Here is a 23,135-nt window from a genome sequence, read left to right as displayed (position 1 = left end):
AAGGACAAGCAAAAACTAAGGGAGCTAAGCTCCCTCTCAGCTTCATACTGGGCTAATTAGGTGCTATATGGTAGTTCACACCTTTCTAATAGCTGTACTTTCTGTTTGTCCTCAAAGTTCTTTGCATAGACCTGATTTTTGTGAGAATAAACAGAAGTTATTTTATATCTAGATAATCTGAATGGATATGAGTATAAAACATATTTTAAATTAGAATTAATCATTGAAAAAATAATAAGTAATCTACCCAGAGACTTCTCAATGGAAGGGGTGCCGACATCAGACTCTCCTTTGAGGTCTTATCCCAGTATATTCCACCTATAAAGACATACTTTTAAATCTCTATAGAATTTGTAACCCCCAGTGTAGGTATCCCAGTAATGGGCTTCCACGTTTATTGATGGGAAAGCATGTATAGTAGACCACTCTAAAAATTAATGAGGGAACAAAAGGGGTAAATATAATGTGTAAGAAATATTTTTCCCTGCTTCCTTTTCAAGTGATATGCTATAAAATGGTGCTCAAGGAATAGTCAATAAATGCCCTTATACATGATCTGTTGTCTTTATTAAGTAATAATTATTTGGTTGTCTGTAATGTATTCTAACTTTGATTTTAGTGATTAAGATTTTCCAGAAGTTTTTCTAGCAAATATTCAAAGTTTTGTCCAGTGAGGTCTTTATTTGACTACAGACTATTAGCCAATTTCCCAACAATACTCATTCACAAATAAGTAGCCACAAGTCAGGCCCCATGGTAAGGTGTATATTACAAATGCGTTAACCATGGACAGATGATTATAAAGTTGCAGCTATTACTGTTTTTTGCTTTGATGTACTACAAGGGGAGAAGAGATGTGTGATTTTTCTTATTAACAATTTTAATTAACTTTTAATTGATTTCTAGGAAGATAAATGTTTTCATTACAGCATCACACACTGAGCTCCTTGGTTAGATATTAAACATCAGTGCAAACTTTTTGACAGTATTGCTGATAATAAGGGATTTTATGTTTGGTTATCTTTTCTAACATGTACATACTCATCTATAATACTAAGTAAATGAAACTACCTTGCTTAGCCAGCCCATATCACTTAACTTACATGACCTTATTTATGTCCCTCAATTAATTAGGAGACAGAAAAGGAAGCAAATAATCCTGCATTTTACAAACATTCTAGTTCCTTTGTCTCTATTAGATGTGTGTCTGAGTTACCTTAAATTTTTTAGAGCACTTTCTTATAGAATGTTAGTCTTTTATTCCATGAGCATCAAATATACCTCCTTTCATGGAAGCTAGACATTCAGTGAATTAAGTTGTAGTTAATCGGGTCAAAACGTGTGTGTGTGTGTGTGTGTGTGTGTGTGTGTACTTGACTTTGAATATATTATTTACACTTTATACTTAAGCTGACTTAAAATTATGAAACCCTATTAATAAAAATGCCCCATCTAATATTTATTTTTAGTCCCCTTGTTGAGTATGTGTTTGGATATTTTCTCTCAACAAATAATCCCACTGTATGATAAAGATTGCTGTACATTTGAAAAATTCAATAAATGAAGAGTTATGAGATATGCTTCTATTCTCAAAGGACTTATGGCTGTGGGGAAAAGGTGTAAATAAAAAGTAATGCGGGCTTCCCTGGTGGTCCAGTGGTTAAGACTCCACGCTTCCAGTGTAGGGGGCACAGGATCCCTGGGCGGGGAAGATCCCGCATGCCGCGTGGTGCGGCCAAAAAAAAAAAAAGTAATGTTACAAAGCATTTGTCAAGCCTAAAATTCTAATTTATAAAATGATCTATCTCTAAATGCTAGACATTTTCCTAGGAGAGATTGAATTGGGGTTGGGATTTGAAGACTGGATGAAGGATTGAAATTTCAGAGGTGAATAAGGAATCACCAATGCAAGGCTTGAAGAAAATGTCAAAAAGTGTATGCTGAGTCCTAAGGAAATGTAGAAAATTGCTTAGACTTGAGCAGAGTGTTTATACAGGACAGTGAATAGTAAGAGAATGCTGGAAATGTAGGTTGGAATTAATTCATGCATAGGAGTTTGGACTTCTGTCTATAGTTCAGTTGAAAGGATTTCTATTACTCAGGGTTTTTAAATTTGGTGCATACATTACTCCCCTTGAGAACTTTGCCTTGTTCATTAAAATATTAATGACACTTGAAAAGTTCTGAAGTAATGAAAAATTTTAAATTTTCTTTAATCCCAATTTCCCAAATTTATTTATTTGAACAGAGACCTCCCCTTCTCTCTCCGTCTCCCCTCACTTTTTCCTGGCATCATAAGAGACGTTAACTAACATTCCATGAAATGTAGCACCTAAAGTTAGTTTATCAAAACCATGACTAAAATTCAATGTTTACTTCTCCCTCCATGGCCTTTTCTATCAATTTAAGCCATTGTTAAAAAAAAAAAATTTCTCATTGGACCTCTTGAAAGCATATATTTTTCTGATTATCTTTTCTCTGCCATTTATTATTTTACTGTAGACTCTGTTAAGGACCCTGACATGTTTGAGAGTAGGCACCATTGATTCTATTAACTTAAGGTAGTTAGTTTCAAGTGATGGGTCATGGGGAACAAAAAGTATCAAGTGGAAATATTGTGTGAAAATATCATGGACAGATTATTAAAAGAAGGCCTTATTCCCAGTGTTGCTCATTGAATTATAACAGTATTTAAAAAACTGTATGTCCCTCAAGATATTAGTAAATATTTTGCTAAACAAACAACAATGAAAAAGAGTCTATGACTAAATTTGTTTGGGAACTGAGGTATAAACACCCCTGGGGTTTGGGACTATCAGTAACTAATATCCTATACCTTGCCCAGGTTCAAACCAATTCAGTGAGAGACATGAAATTCTGGCAAATAGGTGAAACTGATATTGAAAGGAAGGAGGTTTAGTAATGAGAGACAAATGGGTTGGTAAATGCTACCCCGTGATTAAACTTACCTACACAGCCTCAGGCAGAACTGAAATTGTAGGTCTTATTCATAGGGAAAGAGCTCATATAGCAAAACCAGCAAATCATATGACATCCTTATAAACATCAGATGTTAAAGGAGGCAATGTGTTTACCCATTTCTTTCCATCAAATTCACCACTCATGAGTGAGGGAGGGAGCAGAGAGAGCAGTTTTCTTGCTAAAATGTCCTTCCTCTTGGCAAGTTGAAGCCTGGAGAGGGGAAGTTCCCATTCAACAATCCTCAGTGAAAGAGTATCTTTTAATGCAACACTTCTCTGAGCTACTGTGTATTGGGAAGCTCACAAGGGAAAACATGATTAATGCAGCAGTTTGGGAAATACCAACATGATGCAAGCACTGTAGGTGACTCATTCTGAAATTAAATTTGTTTTTATATCTTAATGTCCTGTTAGAGCAAGTTTCCTTTAACAATCCTCTAGCCCAGTAGTTTGCAAACATGGGTTGTTCTGACCAAATGTGAGGTCTTTTCCAAGTCATTTGTTACCAACGTAGGTACTACATTTGCATTGTTCTAATACTAGTTATTGGCGTATATCATCTATAACAATGCTGATTCACTTAAATTTTTATATGTTTTATTCAGTGGAACAGAATAATGGCTTTGCAACTAGATTGCAGAGAATTATGCAACAGCTATCTTCTTATTCATGTTATAATTGATGATCTGTGCCATGTTTGTGAATTTCATCTCTGACATGTATAATGGTAGGAAAAGAGATTCAAAACTGCTATTCCACTTCGCATCTTTTATTTTATAGTTGAGATATCTGAGACCTAGAGGGAACAAGTGACATACCAATGTTAATGATATCGAAAAATATATATAGTGGAAACACTGAAACTAAACAGCATTTCTATAAGGTAGCAATTTCTTTTTATATATCAAGGTCATTTGCCATCTTAACCTACATAGTCCCTCTTTGTTACTCTATAAAATATTAAAAATACAGAGATATTTACTTATTATCATACTCTTATCTAGGTCATAACAAAATACTACTTTGTACTTTATAAAAATGATATTTTTCAGTATAGACCTGGATTCAGTAGTTCCACCAAGATGATCACAGTCTTCCCACTTGTAAGAAGGGAGACAAGTGTTACACAAATAATCACATTAATAAATCTATAATTTAAATCTAGTAAAAGTGATATGAATTACAGGTATATGGAGTTCTTGCCATGTATAACAGGAGGGTCTCATTTACATTTCAGGAGTCAGAGAAGACTGCTTTGAGGAAGTGATGTTTAAATGGACATTTGAAAGATGAGTGGGTATTAGCCTAGCGAAAAATAGCGGAAGCCCTCTAGGCAGAGGCTTTGGAGAAATTTGGAGGTTGGAGAGATTTGCATTATTTCAGAACACAGTGAAAGTAACATTTAGTAGGAGAACTCTTGGTTATGGTAAACCTTTGAATGGTGCTGAAGGCAGTGGAAATCACTGAAGGATATTAAGAGGAATGATGTCATTTATCTATTATAAAAGATCTCTCTGAAAGGAAATAACTGAAAAGAAAATAAAGACATAATCTAGCAATCTAAGCCACAGTTGACGGTGGCTTGGACCAAGGTGGTTAGGATTGAGATATTGCATACATTGGAAACAATGTATTATAAATGGAATAGGGATTTTTCTGTAAATGCCATATCTTGGACCTTGTTACCTAATATACCAATGTATCTCACAGCTTGGAGCTGAGCCTCATACATAGTATTAAATAAGCTTTTCTGAAATTATTGAATAAATAAATAATTGAGAATAAGCTTTTCTGAAATTATTGAATAAATAAATAATTGAGAAGGTAGAAGAAGTAGATCTCAGGAACATCTTCTTTATTTTTTATGTAATCTGTTGGTCAGTGGAAGAACCATTTAGCGAAATAGGGGAATTGGAGATGACAAAGATTTGGACATAGAAATAATCAAAACTTCAATTAGAAACATGTTAAGCTTCTGATTCTATGGTAGACAGAACTGTGATCCCGCAAATACATCCCATGTGTGAATATGTTACCTTACATAACAAAATTAACTTTGTAGATGTGATAAGGTTAAGAACCTTGAGATGGGAGGATTACCCTGGATTGTCCAGGTGGGCACATTGTAGCCATCTAAGCCCTTAATAGTGGAAGAGGATGATAGAAGAGTGGATCAGAGAGATGAGATAGAAGAAGGAGAGATTCAAAAAGTGTGAGAGGGACTTGACCGACCATTGCTAGCTTTGAAAATGGAAGAAGTGTGCTATGAGCCAAGAGAAAAGGTATGTGGGTGGCCTTTAGAAGCTGGGAATTGTGCTTACATGACAAGTAAAAAGGGAGTGGGGATCTCAATCCTACAACCTCAAGGAACTATATTCTGTCAATAACTGGAATGGGCAAAGAAATGTATCTTTTCCAACAGCCTCCAGAAAGGAATACAGACCTATGCATACCTTGGTTTTAGCCAGGTGAGACCCATGTTGAACTTCTGATTTATAGAACTATAAAATAATAAACTCGCAATGTGTAAACAACTAAATTTGTGGTAATTTGATATGGCAACAATAGAAAACTCATATAATATGCATAAGGTGTCCTAGTAGAGATATTAGTTAAGTAGCTGGATGTACATAGTACGATACATACCTAACATCCCCCTCCCCCCCACACATATACATACACAGCCATATTAATCAAATTAAATCATTCTATCATAATAAATCTTCCAATATGGGATAAATAAGAATATATCTTGAGCAAGGATCATTTAAATTATGGATTACATAAAAATACCCACAGACAGAAAAAGTCCCTGAAATTTTTAAGAGTGTTGGTTTAATGAAATAAGACCTACTTACATTATTGGATTGTATTTTTCTATTTACTTAAGCAGTGATTTAAGACAAAAAATTACATTTTTTGTTTGATTGGTTGGTTTTTTTTTGTAAGGGATGTGGCAATATTGTTGTTTGTTTTTTCCACTAAGATGACCAGCTTAACTAATATGTCAATAATCTGTAAGACAAATTCTAGGAAAAATGTAAAAGTAGAAGAAAATATGTCTATGGCAACTCTTCAACTCTTTTACAGTATTTTTGTCTTCTTCAGACATTCTTGCAATTACTCTTCTATCTTTTCTCAGGCTTAAAACTCCAGAGGTAATGCCCTCCCAGGGGCATTTTGTGTTTTGATGAATAAAAGGGACAAATCCTGCTGGAATGTCTCGCATTATGACAGTCAGAAGGAGCACAGTTATGGACATCTTGGGCTTTATCGTTTCAAACAAGGCACAAGTGTTCAGCACACCCACCCCACATGCTTCCCCAGTGTTTGTAAAGGTGGATATACATCTGCTTGTGTGCTGTTCAAAATACATCATATTGCATCCCAGGCTTTGTAGATATTAAGTGATTATTGTGTCCCTGGCTCATAATGCAGCCAAGTGTCTTGTTTTCCTTCCTTTCCTTAGTGAAGTTTGGGGCATAATTATGTAACATTTTATAGATGCTAAGATTCATTCCAATTTCTTTGAGAAACAATAACATAGAACTGTTTAGCACAAAATGCACCGTATTTGATAATGAAATGTCATAATTTATATTCCAATTAATTGAGTTTTAGATTATTTTAATTCTCATAACACTCTAATTCTCATAACACTCCATCAGAAGAATAGTCACTCAAAATTTACCCATTTTATTTGATGCAAACTGATTTAATATTACATAAAATTTTCAGTTATAATAGGTTTATTATAGCATCAACAATTCTGTTATCATTTGGAGATTGTATTCTAATATTAAAGAAGAGCCCTTTTCAGTTGCTTTACAGTTACTATACTTTCACTTCCATTTGGGTTTTGGAACATGTTTAGTTTTAAATCTCAGTTCCTTGCATTAATTTATTCTAACATTCATTAATTCCACAAATATTTATTAAGTAGTTTTATATGCAAGACATTATACTAAGAACTGGGGCACTGAGATATTTATTTCTTGTGTAATCCTAAGCAAGATAATTAAACTACATAAGCCACAGCTTTCTTATTTGTAGAATGGGACCAATGATATTTATTCATAAGAACATCAGACAGATTAAATGCAGTTATATATATATATGGTGCTTATACATATATATATATGGTGCTTATACATATATATATATACACATATATATACACATATAGTGCTTGAATTTAAAAAGCTGTAAAATCTTAAGTTAGTTGTCAGTTATGTTTAATTAAAAACTAAGTGTGTTTTTTTTAATTTTAGAATTCAAAATCTATTAAAGAAATGATAATACAGGAAAAATTCAGTATTTTTGAAATGTGAATTTTCTGTCATAATATAATATTGTTATTTCTACTGATATCAAATTATGTTATGTTCATTTTGAATGAAGACTATCAATTAAACTATAGTGTATTTCTTTTCATGTTCTAGACTTTTGTACTACATTGTCATTATCTTTTTAATTTTCTCCCTAGAGAAAAAAATATTTGGTTAGAAATATGCCATAATTCTTTAACTATCCCCTTCTGGCAGGGCAACATTACAAAATGTAATGTGAAAAAATCATAACAAAGAGTACTATGTGAATTCCTTTGTTTTTAATTTTATTTAGGCAACAGACCCTGATGCTGGAATAAATGGCCAAGTACACTATAGTTTGGGTAACTTCAATAATCTTTTTCGTATCACATCCAATGGGAGCATTTACACAGCAGTGAAGCTTAACAGAGAAGTGAGGGACTACTATGAACTTGTTGTTGTGGCAACTGATGGAGCGGTACACCCTCGTCATTCAACTCTAACACTGGCCATCAAGGTTTTGGATATTGATGATAATAGTCCTGTGTTCACCAATTCAACATATACTGTCATCGTTGAAGAGAATCTGCCAGCCGGGACCACTTTCCTTCAAATAGAGGTGTGTGGAAGAAGCAATTATTTCATGAATTCTGTATAAGATTTGACATTCTGTAAGGCTGCAGTAGGGCTGCCAGCCTTAGTAAATTAAAAAAAAAAAAAAAAAAAAAGCACATACAGTCAAATTCAATTTCAGATAAACGAGTAAATTTGAATATAAGCATCTCTCAAATATTACATATTGTGCTTTATCTAACAACCCTATTTTAGAGATATACCAGAATTTAACAGGAGAAATGTTGCCTTTGTGAGAAATTGATTAACACTTCTTAACAGATTTCTTTTTAATTTACAAAAGTAATGCTAAATATTTATTGCAACAATTGACAATACGAGACTATTTAAAAAAAAAACTTAATAGTCTCTCACCTTGTACCTCCAAAGTTACTCAGTATTAAATTTTATGTGTATTCTGTTACATTTATGTTTGTGCTCACACAAATATCAAATAACTATTTACCTATATATATATAAATATACATGTATGCAGGTGTGTACATATATATATATTCATATGCATATATATATATGTATAGAATTGCCTCATATTTTACAGAAATAGGATATTGCTGTACCTATTATTTTGTAATATCTTCTTCACTTTCCGTACACAACTGGCATACTTCCAGAAGTCTGACTCTCCTTTTTATTAGTGTCTTCACAGCTAAGCCTCTTTTTTTCAGTCCTCAAATAAATTATTACCAGAAACTCTGGACATTCTGATTCAGTAGGTTAGATTGGCCTGGAGATCTGCATTTTAAGCACAACCTCTTTAATTCTGACATAGGTGGTCTATGAAGTGTATTTTGTAAGAAAAAAATGTAGTCCTTTCTCAACCTGCAATCTACAACTTGAATTTTGTTAGCATGCATTTCAAGAACTTGTGTTTCTTCCATAATTTAACTCAATATGTGTTTACTTAGTCAGTAAACATTAATACATCTAAAAAAGGCAGACGCTGACCAAGGAGAGGGCCATTATTTCTCCATTTATTCTTCTATTCATCCATTCATTCACTCATTCCTTTATTCAACAAGCATATTTTCAGTGCTTGCTGCATGCCAAGTCCCCTGCTAGACTCTGGGGATTCAAACATGAACAAGACAGATTTCCTGCCTTCATCAAATTTTCAGTCTGGTGTAGCAAACAGACAAGTAACTGGTAATTAATATAGAGGTCCTCAATGCAAGGAACCTGGGAGATCACAGGTGGAGCTCTTTAACCTAATCTTGAGAACAAAGAGAATGTTTCCTGGAGAAAGTTTATTTCTAAATTGTGAACTGAGGGGCAAATAAGAGTTATTCAAGGGGAAGAAAGAATATTCAAGGCATCGGAAGAACCTGCTCAAAATCCTGGAGGAGAGGAGAGAGTGAGGAGCTAAAGGGCTGGAAAATATATGTGTCCTTCTCACCATGTTAAGGAGATTGGAGTTGATCCAAAATGAAATGGAAAACAAGAAGAATTTTTAGGCAGGAAGGTGACATCATAAAATCTGTGCTTTAACAGTATCTTTCCCATTGTGATGTTGATAACTGTTTGGAGGGGGCCAAGACTGACATTCACAAAGATGTTTGCTTTACTGCATGCATTTTTTAACAAACCCTGACCTTCCCCACTCTATCCTTGCTGCATCCCATTTCCTCTACCAGAGTTGCCTTTGCCAGTCTCTACTACTGAATGAAAGAGTCATCTATAAGACTTCCCACTGAAACCTGTTTTTTCACCTGTTTTTTGTTTGTTTTTTGTTTTGCTTTAATGATTGGGAAACATTATTTTTGGAAATGAGAATTTTAAAAAAAATTTTATTGGAGTATAGTTGATTTACAATGTTCTGTTAGATTCTGCTGTACAGCAAAGAGAATCAGTCATACATATACATATATCCACTCTTTTTTAGATTCTTTTCCCATATAGGTCATTACAGAGTATTGAATAGAGACCTGTGCTGTACAGTAGGTCCTTATTAGTTATCTATTTTATATATAGTAGTGTGTATATGTCAATCCCAATCTCCCAATCTATCCCTCCCCAACCTTTCCCCCCTGGCAACCATAAGTTTGTTTTCTACATCTGTGACTCTATTTCTGTTTTGTAAATAAGTTCATTTGTACCATTTTTTTAGATTCCACATATAAGTGATATCATATGATACTTGTCTTTCTCGCTCTGATTTACTTTATTCAGTATGACAGTCTCTAGGTCTATCCATGTATCCCTTTTATTTTGGTATTTCTGTCTTATTTCTTCTTTGAGACAGTAATCTGGAGGGTAGGTATCTTGTTTTTATTCATCTTGTGTATCTCTATATCACCTTGTGCACACTCAATAAGTATTAGTTAAAAGAAGGGAGGTATAATAGAGTGTTCTCTAGAAATGTATTATAGGGTCTTTGTGAGAAGACATATTTCCTTAGTTTTCATATAGCCCTTTAATAACCTGTTATGTTTGTGGAAAGCACACACTAATATTTATTTTTATTTAAGGTATTATTTTTCATGGTTCTACAATCATCAGGAAATAATAAGCAATCATTTATGACAATATTTATTTCTTTACTGTGGTATGATCCTTTTAATTAGTGATTTCTTCAAATAAAATAGATACAGTAACGAGATCAACAATGACAAAACCTCATGGGTCTCTGTCTCTGACTTGGTCTCTGTCTTTCTCTCCCTCTCCCTCTATCTGGTAAATTACTTTAAAAAATGTTTCTCTCTGAAACATGCCTTTTGATCATCATTCATTTCATGCTATTCTAGGTACTGACACATGACTTCCATCAGTCTTGCATTTCTTTATTTTGGCAATGGCAGTGATATAACCATTCTTCTTCTTAATTTGTTACAGGCCAAAGATGTTGACCTCGGAGCAAATGTATCTTATCGGATAAGAAGTCCGGAAGTGAAGCACTTTTTTGCACTACATCCATTTACAGGAGAACTCTCCCTTTTAAGGAGTTTGGACTATGAGGCATTTCCAGACCAGGAAGCAAGTATCACTTTTCTAGTGGAGGCCTTTGATATTTATGGAACAATGCCACCTGGTATTGCTACTGTCACAGTGATAGTAAAGGTAAGGAATATAGATGACTTCTGGTTGCCTACTTTGTATTCTCTACATGTAGTTTCTGTTTTGTTTTTCTTTTTTAAATCCACACTATAGTATAATATTTGGGGGGGCAGGATTCGTAATTATATGCGGTACCAGAGCCAGAACATAAAATTTTGAATGTACAGTATTTACAAAGACTTGAGAAATAACTATATTATTCAACTTATAAAAAATAAGTTTGAAAGAACCACTAAATAAGAGTTCAAACACTGTGTACTCCCTGGGTCCACCATTAGCTCTGTGACTTCAGTCAAGTCATAATTTCTCTAGACTACACTTTAGTCCAAATTCCACAGCACCAGGGATAATAACTTCATCCAAATCCTTCAACTTAAAAAAATAAAAATTAAAAAAAAAACATAAGAGTATTCTGAAAGTTTAAGAGTTCTAAGCCCCCAAGAACTAGTTAGTTTAGTTTAGTTTGGAACCCAAGATTCTGGAATGAAACAAGCTTTGGAATTAGATGGAATTGGGGTTAATTTCTTGCTCAACCATTTTCAAGTTCTATGACCTTGGGGACTCTCTCAACCTCTCTAGATTTGCCTTCTAGGTTAATAAAACACCCTGCACCAATTGATTGCCTAGAAAAGCATGTCATCTTCCACCTTTAGGGTTTCTTGTGATTGTTAAGGTGTGTATTTAAAAGAAGACATGAGGAAAGATTCATCAGTTCTCACATGTTAGTGTATATAAAGGTCATCTGAGCTGCATACCAAACTTTCAGATCCCTCTGCTCCTTCCCAAAGGGGCACCTTTGCCACAAGAGCATCTGAGACATCAGTATATTAGAAAAGTAAACAGATGATTCTTACACAGGTTGTGTGAGTATCAGATGTTGAAAAATATACTTCAGTTACAAATACACACATACAAATGATCCTCGAGCTGCTTTATTAAAGGTGTTTAGTACTAAAAAATGACTTCAGATGACCTTTATTTCTTTGGTGACATAAAATAAAAGTGCTTTCATAAACATGTTTTGTATGATTTTTGGTCAGGGGAAGAAAGTACAAATTTGAAACTACCCTCTTCACATGTTTTCTCTGATACCCGACTGGAGTTTGAATGGTTAAAAAGACAGAGCTAGTCAGAAAGAAACAGATTCACACAGAGTGAGAGCAAAAGAGTGAGAGAGGAGAGAAGGAAAAGGAAAAAGGGAGAGTGACAAGGATACAGAAGATCTATATGATAAATGAAGACTTTACAAGGAAGCTTATAGAAAGTTTCAGTAAGTCCATGAATGAAATACGTGAATAATTGGGTAAGCAATTTAAGTTCACTTTAATATAGATATTTTAATTCATATTATATTCACAAATGTATATGTTCTACAAAAAATATATGATTTATGATTATGACTCAGATTTTGCCTGGTAACCATTGAGACCAAGCTTCCATGTTAAAAAAATAAAATCTATGAAATTAGACAGAAGAAAACATGGAAGTATGTGTAAATTTTGAATTAATGTTTAGTTATAGATGGTAGAACTGCAATACAAATTTGGCAACCACACATTGGTCTGCTATACAGCAGGACTATTTGTACTTCTTGCAGTCCCCTTACATCACTAGAAATGTATCCTAACTGAATGGGATCAAGTTATTTGACTCACTAGTTCTGTTAGGTTGTCTGATCCTGGAGATCATTCAGAAAACCATAGGAACCTATGTTCATTTAAAGTTTGCTGCTTGAGATGCCTAGAATTACAATCTGTAATGTGTTTGAGGTAAATTGTTTAGCAGAATTCACCTATGATAAATTACTCACGATTTTATACCATCTGGTTCTAGTTGACAACCTAAAGCATGTGGAAAGTTCTGGGAATGACTTCAGTTCTTGAAAGCAGCTTTCCGTAGAGGGCTGTATGTACACAGGTTATAAGGCACAGAAGGTCATCGGCAGCTTTTGTGCAATGTTCATTCTTAAAGGGCACTGCCAGGTATAAATGATGGTACAAGAAATCATCACTTTTGTTGCATTTTTGTTTGATTGTTTAACTGATAAATAAGCAAGGTATGCAATTGGTTTTCTTAGACAATACAATATTGATATGAAAACACAGAAGATTGTTAAAGATTTCACCAATATATGATTAACATAACTATATTTCTCATATAGGTAAATGCTCTCATGCTCTTGACTGTAAGATCTTTGAGTGTGGATTTTCTTGTGTGTTTTGCTGTTATTAAGATAATCCTGCAGTCAGAGTGGGATGTGGGGATTATTCCATTGCCTTTACTTTACACTTGAATTAGGTTTATCTGCTGGTACACACATGATGTTACTTCTTCCCTGGAGTTCTGCTGTCTTCTCTAAGCTATTGGGTGGCCAAAAAGTTCCTTCAGTTTTTAAGGAAAAATAAAAGACACATTTTTCATTTTCACCAAGAACTTTATTGAACAATGTGTTCACCATTTTGCTCCACTACCTTCTGCCATTTTTCAGACAATTCCGTAATTCCATCTTCGCAAAACATTTTATCTTTTTGAGCAAAGAACTGTTCCAGGTGCCTTTTACAGTCTTCCAGGGAATTGAATTTTTTTCCATTAAGAGAATTTTGTAAATACCAAAATAAATGGAAATCTGAAGGTGCAACGTCTGGTGAGTAGGACGGATGAATCAGAACTTCCCAGCCAAGCTGTAACAGTTTTTGCCTTGTCATCAAAGAAACATGTGGTCTTGCATTACCTGATGGTAACAAGTGTTGCTTTCAGTTGGTCTCACTGGGAGCAGCACTTGTTGGAATTAATTGTTTGGTTTTCCAGAAGGAGCTCATAATAGAGGACTCCCTTCCAATCCCACCATATACACAACCTCACCTTCTTTGGATGAAAATGAGCCTTTGGTGTGGTTGGTGGTGGTTCATGTCGCTTGCCCCATGATCTCTTCTGTTCCACATTATTGTACAGTAACCACTTTTCATCGCCCGTCACAATTTGTTTTAAAAACAGAACATTTTTCTTACGTTTAAGAAGAGAATCCCATGAGGAAATACGGTCAAGAAGGTTTTTTCTCTTAACTTACGTGGAACCCAAACATCAAAGTGATCAACATAACCAAGCTGGTGTAAATGATTTTCCAACACTTGATTTGAATATTTTGAGTATGTCGGCTGCCCTCCTGCGTGGTATAACGTTGATTGTTCTCAATTAATATCTCAATTTGATTGCTATCCACTTCAACTGGTCTACGCGACCGTGGAGCATCATCCAGCGAGAAATCTCCAGCACGAAACTTCGCAAACCACTTTTGACACGTTCGATCAGTCACAGAACCTTCTCCATACACTGCACAAACCTCTTTTTTTTTTGCGTTTCAGGTGCATTTTTACCTTTCTTGAAATAATAAGGCATAACATGCCGAAAATGTTGCTTTTTTCTTCCATCTTCAATATTACAATGGCTACACAAAAATTCACCAGTTTTGATTTTTTTTTTTTAAATGCACGCTGATATGGCAGCTGTCACAATACATTCTAACAAAATTTTTTCGAATGAAGTTAGCTACTAGAGCCACCGTATGGAAAAAACTGAACGAACTTTTTGGCCAACCCCAATACGTTGGAAAGGGGAACACGAGTCCTTTCCATTCTCAGATGCCCTAAAGCTATCTGGAGTGTTTTATTAGGGTCTGGATTCCTTCTTTCTCTGGGGTCCAAAATGATTCTGTATCTACTCCTTCCATTTTGTGTTTCTCTATCCTAAGAATTTTATCTGTTTCAGGGAGTTATAAATGTATCATTTCAGGGACTTAAAATTTTATTCAGCATTAAGTTCTCTTTGGGAATAGCAATGTGAACTATCAAAATCTTTTCTTGGGTAAGCTGCTTTTCTATTTGTGTCTCTCTTTCCTGAGACAATGATTTTCAGTGCTCTAGTAGTCTAGGGAAGGATCAAGGGACAATACAAAATCATCGAGGGCCTGAGGGTCTTCAATGCATATTTAGAAATATTATTTTGCCACACTGTTATGATATGACATTTAGAAATTTAGAAATCTGCTTACAAAAATTTTAGGAACATGATAATATTGGTGGTTATGAAGATGCCATGATAGGTAAAGACATGAAAAAGACTAAAAGATGAGACTGATCTAAATGAACTAAATGAGCAAACTGGCTTCTGGACCATCTACCTGGTTTTGCCTACCCATATGCTTTGATGGTGTTGAACACTAAAAACATTTTAAATAGAAAAAATGGTCCATCTATTGGCTGTTCTGGACAATAAGGGAAGAAAAGATTTGCTACTAAGGACCTTCACCCTGTAATTCCCAGATTCAAAGATGGATGCTCAAGTGGTATGTAGCCTTCTCTCTCAGGACAGATGTGGTTGATAATGGAGAGTTATAATCCCTCATAGACTCTAGCTTGGCTGCTCTAATTTCAGTTTAGACTTATTTGCTTGGATTTTTTTTTTTTTTTTTTTTTAATGGAAGAAGTCATTGGTGTCAAACTGAGTCCCAAACTATCATCTGAACAAGCAGGATGTGCACTAAATAAGCCTCATTCTCTATCTGGGACTTAAGTCTCTTAAAATGCCTTCCACATTCCCTAACCACCCCTTTATTTTAATACACGGGATTCACTCAAGAATTCTACATCAGCTTGTGTGAAATGTTGCTCATTGATGGGCTACTTCTTTATTTAGAAATAAAAGAGTGTTGATCTAATTTTTATTGTCTCAGTTGCTCTATCTTATTTAGAGAAGTCAAACCATTTCATCGGTCAAGGGTTCCTGACCTATACAAAGTTATTTCTGGATTATTGTACATTTAAAACAAAACTTAATATTTAATTCTAGACATTTTTCAGTGCCACTTTGTTTTCTTTTTCAAGGTTATTTAAGCCTAATAAAATTTGCTGAACATTTCTCCAAATGCAGGCTGACACTTGCTTTCCTTTCTCCTGATCACTCAGGATAAGATTATCACAAAGAGAATTTTAAAACTGTATTGTATACTATTGGGGCCCATAAAAATATCATATTTGTTTGTTTTGAAGAGAAGAGTGGAATACAATTCTCATTTCTCTACAAATGTAAATCTTTCCCAAGCTTGCAAATTTTCTGCTGTTGGTCTGTTTACTTGCAGTACTGACAGACAAGCTGTTTTACTGACAACATAATTGCATGGGATTTGCCAAGAGATATTTATACCCAAAACAGTCAGTCACCAAGGGGAAAGCATCTTGAAGATCTCTCTTTGAAAATGAACAGAAACATAATTTCTTTTGTAAAGAAGGAAAAAAAGAAAGAAAGGTCAAGTGCTTCATATCTAGTCCATCAAACTTATTTAAAATTGAAGTGATAATGGGGAAATTGAAGTATTTGAAATAATTGAAATAATATTTATTTCAAAGGAAAAATATTTTCACAGTAGAAGGAAAATGGAATTTTATCACAGACACCTGCAAAGAGCTTTCTTAGTGTCAAATTTCAAGGATCCAAAACAAAACTAATCACGATCGTACAAATAATATGTATTTTTGTTGCAAAGGTTTTGCAGAACATTGATAAGACAAGGCCTTTTTCATTGTGTGTTTATTGAATATCTATAAGAATTGAATCTTTGATGATAGTAAGTTACATGATATGGGTAAATCTCTGGAAAATATAGATAAAATTCTAAATAGTTTTACACATAAAATCCAGAGAAAAATCTGCCCTTACAAACTGAGTTATAATAATATAATATAGAAAATACACGGAAAGAGAAGTAAGTCTATAGTAAGCCAAAAGCTGAATACAAGCCAGAAAGGTTGAAATATTTAAATGTGTATATAATTCTGGGTAGCATTAAAAGGAATGTAAAGAACTTGTCCAAGATAAACAGATGACTTAAGTCATTTGCTGATTGTAATTTTAGATAGAATGGCTGCATGAGAGTAGGAGAGAGAGTGAGGGAGATGCTTCTCTGAAGGAAGGAGACTGAATTCACCCCTGGTTGTGTTTACCTGTAAAAGAGGGTGCAGGTATGGGAGTAGGCTGAGATAGATGGAGGGACCAGAAATGAAAGACCATCTAGAAGGGCTGAGGTTATTAGGAAATACAGTGAGTCTTGGAAGATAGAGCTAGCATTTTCATCTTTCAGAGTGGTTTCTTCTTCTGGGAAGGAAAGGAATGTTCCTACCCCCAAAGTGTATAGGAAAGAATATAGACAGAAACTCAATGCCCAGTACCAAGCTGGCATTTGCCAAACTATGGACACCTGACAGGCAGTGATTTGCCGCTGATGTTCTGTGGTGACAGTATTAGTAGAGTCCTTGTTTTGATTTGGTCAAAGGAGCTGTGGTTTGAGAGACAAGGAGGTAATCCAGGATTCGAACAAATCAGAAACTCTGGACGTTTCAATATTTATAGCATCTTTCCTTCCCTTGCTCTGGAGGGAGGAGACTGAGTAAAAGATATCTTCAATGGACCAACTAGTGGGAGTATGGTCTAATAGATTGATCATTATTTTTTTTTTATTAAAGTATAGTTGATTTACAATATTGTTAGTTTTAGGTGTACAGCAAAGTGAGTCAATTATACATACATATACTTTTTTCTGACTCTTTTCCATTTTAGATTATTATAAGATACTGAATATAGTTCCCTATGCCACACAGTAAATCCTTGCTGTTTATCTATTTTATATATAGTGGTGTGTATCTGTTAATCCCATACTTCTAATTTAACCCTCCTCCCTCCTCCCGATTGATCATTATTTTTTATGACTTGCTGCTTTTCACCTTGAGGTTGGTTCACTTGGAGAAAATACCCATTTAGGACTATGGCCTTCAAATATTACCCTCTGTTCTATTCTGTGCTATCAGATTCTTAAGAGTATATTCTCTCTAATATATTCACCTCCGTGTTTAAAGAATATGAATACATCAAGGAGGGCGTGTCATAGGGCTGATTCAGATGGTTTCTTAAAGTATCTGCCTATTCTGCTATTTCTACAGCTTTACAACGAAGATGTAACATATTTTCACTAAAGAACCAAACCAGAGGAAACAAATAAAAATGTACAAGCCCAGAGATAACATAATATCTCAAACAGGAATAATTTATATTGCTATGGCTCCCCATATATCACCCACTGATTTCTGGGAGTCCCAGGAAAATGCTTTACTTATAGAGTATACACAATTAAGTAATTTTACCCTTCAGTGATTATCACATTCTTCCCTGCCTGCCAAGGCAAATGAGACCAGGCTTGCCTTACCACAGCTCTCCCAGTGGGGACAATAGATGCTGATAAGCCTTGTTGATACTAGTTACTGCTAAGCATTGGTACCATTTTCCAATCCCATCATGACTATAGCTGCGATCTCTACCCCAGTGAATTGGCTGCCTCATACTGGGGGGCACTCTTGATATGTTGGTGTCCTCAGTATGTACTCTGAGAACTTGACTTCACCAAAGTCATACAGTATTCCAAACAGTAATAATTTGTGCCTTCAATATATTATTATCATCAGGGTCTCTCATGATATACTTCATAGAGCACTAGCTCCTCAAGATGGTACTGGGTGTCTCATACACAAAGAATTACATAGACAAGTGGATTTGGGAAACACTGGTATATATAAATATAAACAGATTTCTATGCTGTAGGCCTTTATATAGGAGCCTTAAATATGCTAGTGTGTGTTGTGAATCTCAAAAAAATAAAATGTGATTTCCCACAATTGATCATGGAATTTCTTTTTATTTGTAAAGCTTTTGATAGGACTAATTTTCCAAAGAATGCAATTTGGAAAAAACTTTATTCGGTTTTAGTGAAAATAACTATTTGTAGGGTTAAATATTGAATAAGTTGTTTAAAATGTACAAATACGACTGCTGAAAGTCTCTTTTTACCAAAAAAAAAAACTTCATAAATAATTATAAAAATTATCTTCAGGGAAATAGATTAGAATTATGCAGTGTTTAGAAGCTTGCAATGTTGCCAAGATAAAATTGTAGTAACTAGTTAGAAGAATTCTTAAAAATGTAAAATATTTTTGGAAAGAGGTATTTAAAATTTTATGTGTGGAATTTTAATGAAAATCCTACTCAAGTCATTTTATATATAATCTTCTGATGACCTTGCCAGTTCCTTTTCTCCTCACCTCCAAGTAGCAGAATGGGATTTAGGATCGACATACCAGAATTAAATCTTAGCTCTACCTTTATTAGCTGGATAATCATGAGCAACTTAATTTCTCTAAGCTTCAGTTTCCTTATTCTAAAAATAGGAACAATAATAATAATAGCTAACATCTATTTTAGGCAAATTAATTGAGATGATAAATTTAACACAACTAGCATAATGTCTGATATAAAGTAAAAATAAACCATGTACATACACACATACATACATATAATTATGATGCACTTTTGAGAAAGTCTGAAATAGGGTGATGTTATTTGAATTGATGCTCAAATATTCAAGCTTAGAATGTGCACATATTCTCCCAATTGACCACAGTGTCATGGCTTAGGAAAAAAATCCAAAAACCTATCAACTGCCTTCCCCCTATATTACCATTCCAATTCAGAGAAACTAGATGGGAATGGAATTTTGTATTAAATTAGTGGGTTTGTCAACATTACACAGTGCTAACCTCTTCTAATTTAACCATCAATCTTGAAGGACTGTTTTACCTGCCAGAGTGCATGAGTGATGAGGCAGTTGCTCAGGTAACAGAGATGCATCCCATGTGAAATTTAGTTAAACTCCTTACTGTATATTCCCATCACATCCTTATACTTCCTCTTTCATAACGTCCATCACACTTGCTAATATTTATTTATTTTTTGCTTTCCACACTAAACTGTAAGCTCAGTACCAGCAGGCACTGTATCTTTCTTGGTGGTAACCATATCCCCAGCACCTAAAGTACTACCTAATGCACAGTGGGAGCTCCATCAATATTTGTGACACTGAGAGCTATAGTGTACATTTTGCTACTTGTGGCACAGTGTAACATTGATTACCTTACATTAGGGATAATACTATCCCCCAAGAATCCAGAAAAGCTTCAAACTCAGAAAGAAAACCAAACCAAAACAAAAAACAAATTTAGGCAGCTAAGAAAGAATCTTCCCAGTACAGGTTTTGATCCAAAAATAAAAAGAACGTTGAGGTAAGTTTGTGACTTGTGTTTAAGAGAGCCCCATGCAAAACAGAAAAGGAAAGATTATTTTGGTTGGTTGGAGATAGGGCCTTTATGAACCTATGTGGCAGAATCACAAGAGAAGGTAGAGAAGTCAGAAAAGACAGAAAGGCAAGTAAAGAAACCAAGAGGGAAGAAACAGCAGAAGGTAGATAATATAAAAAAGAACAACTGCAACAGCAAATAGAGGATGTCTGGTAGTGCAAAACAGAACTGGTAACAGGCAGAGGAAAAAATCAACTGTGTCATCTGCCAAGGAAGAGGAGGCATCAGCTCCATAAGCCTTAAGGGATTTCAGAGGGCAGGGCAGCCAGCGGTTCTATGTGGCTAGTGATAACGCTGGACGGTACTGTAGGAGCCATTCCACCCACTGGCGCACACCATCTGGTCTCCTCACAGAGCTAGCACGAGAGCTTAAGATGAGGGCTGACATTCTCTATATTTTCATCATTTAAAGAAAGATGATCGGAATATAACGAGTTAGTACTCTTCTGTCAGGAAAAACGCCTCTTATCCAGAACAGCTTTTAACCTATGATTCCAGAAATTAAAAATTCTGTCATCTATTTCTCATCGCTTTCAATAGAGAACGTGCCGTTAATTTGTAAATTCACCAGCAAGTTCCTATCTTCCTGGTATGCTCATTAGAAAGGGTTCCTTAAATCTACTCTGTGGTCTGTCAAAGCAGAAATGGTTTCTGTGATTATTTTAGACTTGAGTTTAGAAAATAAATAAATGAAACTCATATTTTCTTCCTCTTAGATAACTATCTTCAGGTGCAGTTTTCGTTGCTTGATACATGGAAACTAATTATGCTTACTTGTACAACAATCTTTTTTTCTAAGAAGATCAAGGCTTAGTTCCAGTTGAGAACCATGGTAATATTCAGAATACTCTTTAGAAACATGAAAAGTAATTTTTGTTCAGACCAACAAAAAGTATAGCCACAGAAAGGAAACTTAATGATAAAATTGTTAACAAGAGAATAGAAAATGAAATTTTCTTTCTGTCAATACTGCCCTCTAGTGGAAAAATTGGCAACAGACTAGGGCTTGCGTTTGGAGAGTGGAGTTTATCCTTAATTTGCTGCATAGTAGAGCATTTGTACAGAAGCAGATTTATGTACATTTTTCTTCAGACATCCCTGGAGCATAAATATAATGAAGTATTGATTATGCTCTTTGGCATTGCATTTCAGTAAATTCTCTAATCTGAAATAATGCATCATGCAAGAACTGTGTGCAACTGGCTACACAGCTTAGCCACAGTGAAAGATTGTAACCTCAAAATATGTACAATGTACCAGAAAAAGAAACACAGCTACAATAACTGTACTGATTTATTCTTTATGTTGTCAGTGGCAAGCAGACCAAAGGGGGATACCAGTCTTTTAATGGTGTTCAATTATTCACCACTTTAGGTTTCTGTATAATCAGTTTGTGAGGCCAGATTATAAAAATGTCCACTGTGCGTTCAATTAGAAGGTGATCGGTGACTACTTTCCCGGCCAAAAAATAAAAAGGCTATACTGTACTCAACACTGTCAGCGGCTGTATTGACATAACAGGGAAATCACATATTATTTTTTTCCCTGAAGAATTAAGATTACGTTAAGATTTTTAATGTCCCCTGGGGGGGAGCGGGAGAAGAAAATTCATAGGAATATATTGAGTTTATGTGATTTGGGAAACTCATGTAGAGAAAGTCACGAGGTTGGGCTCCTTTTCTAACCTTCAGAAGTTACAATTTAGGAGTGCAAGAGGAGTTCTACACCTTTGGTTACAAGACTCACTTGTTAAAATAATTGGCACTCTTGAAAGCAGGAAGAAGTGTGCATGCAAATGTTTTATATATTTACCCCCTGCCTGGAACCTCAAGATCAATACCCTCCACTCTCCTCATTATAGAGAACCAGTGCTTCCTAGGTTTATTTACTTGTTCAGATTCTAAAGCTCATCATTTATAAAGGAAGTCTTTTTCATGTAGAGGCTGTGAATACTACATGTCAAAACAGAGAAAATGATGTTTTTTATTTTTCAGTTTTGCTTACAGCTCAAGATCTCCAATTTTTACTAGAATCTACAGGGTTTTTCAGATTCACGACTCAAAGTCAGCTCTATTGTGAACATAAAAGCAAGCTTGATTTGATTGTAATAGTTAATTATCCTGACCTCTTTGCAAAAAGAGGTGTTTATAATCAGTTAATTTGTGTGTTTCCAATTTACATTGTACAAAAAAATTGTTGTATCAGAGCAAATATCAAAGACTGTGTAGAATAATTTTCTTCTTTTGTTTTTAACATCAAGTGAGAAAAAGATGACCGGGAGAATAAAATAACTAACAAATTTAGTTTGGGGCTCAAATATGTTTCACCAAAAGTACCCAAAAAAATGCAGGGTGCAATGATTATTTTTTAAAAAAGTAAATTTAAGAAAGATAAATCAGCCAGGTTAATAAACATTATTTTTGAGAAAAAAAAATGATTTGAAGTTCTCCATCAAAGATAAAATGTTTGAGAAAAAAATGGTCTTGCTCTCAGGAGACCAGACTAATTAGTGGTTTTGCCAAATAAGTAGATTAATTTAGGCGATGTTGCTAAGCTATCTGCAGAATCACTAACTTTACCTGTCAAATGGCAGTTAAGTGACAAATTCAGGAACATCTTTTCTTGAGCCACCACAGTGTCCCCAGAGCCTAGCATTGGGTCATAAAAATGGGAGGAACCTGATAAATATCATTTAATGAATAAACATAATAGCAATGCATTTATATCATTGAATTGTAAAAATTTTAAGGATGCATATAAATCACTTTGAAAAATCTTTAAATAAATTAAAATTGTTTTCTGACTGAGAACATCTAATCATATGTGTCATTATTGTAGTGTGGTACAGGGAAAACATCCTTTAATCATTTTATGTTTGTAAAAATGTAAAATGGCATCAAAGCATATTTCACAATTTGCATTTG

At 34.6% G+C, this 23,135-nt stretch overlaps 1 protein-coding gene across 4 annotated transcripts in view; it reads left to right on the top strand.

Annotated features, from left to right (window-relative positions):
- The window catches only part of PCDH15 (protocadherin related 15), a 748,372-nt gene that overhangs the window by 560,981 nt on the left and 164,256 nt on the right, over positions 1-23,135 (top strand). For all 4 annotated transcript variants that reach the window (XM_059899155.1, XM_059899157.1, XM_059899156.1 and 1 more), the window contains 2 exons: positions 7,605-7,910; positions 10,757-10,981. In XM_059899155.1, the coding sequence (XP_059755138.1) occupies positions 7,605-7,910; positions 10,757-10,981 (531 nt within the window). The remainder of the gene's footprint in view (positions 1-7,604; positions 7,911-10,756; positions 10,982-23,135) is intronic.

Source organism: Balaenoptera ricei, chromosome 16 (assembly GCF_028023285.1).
Source record: "Balaenoptera ricei isolate mBalRic1 chromosome 16, mBalRic1.hap2, whole genome shotgun sequence".
In the NCBI taxonomy this organism is placed as follows: Eukaryota; Metazoa; Chordata; class Mammalia; order Artiodactyla; family Balaenopteridae; genus Balaenoptera; species Balaenoptera ricei.
The sequence above is the reverse complement of the archived record's forward strand: the minus strand, read 5'-3'. Positions and strand labels throughout refer to the sequence as shown.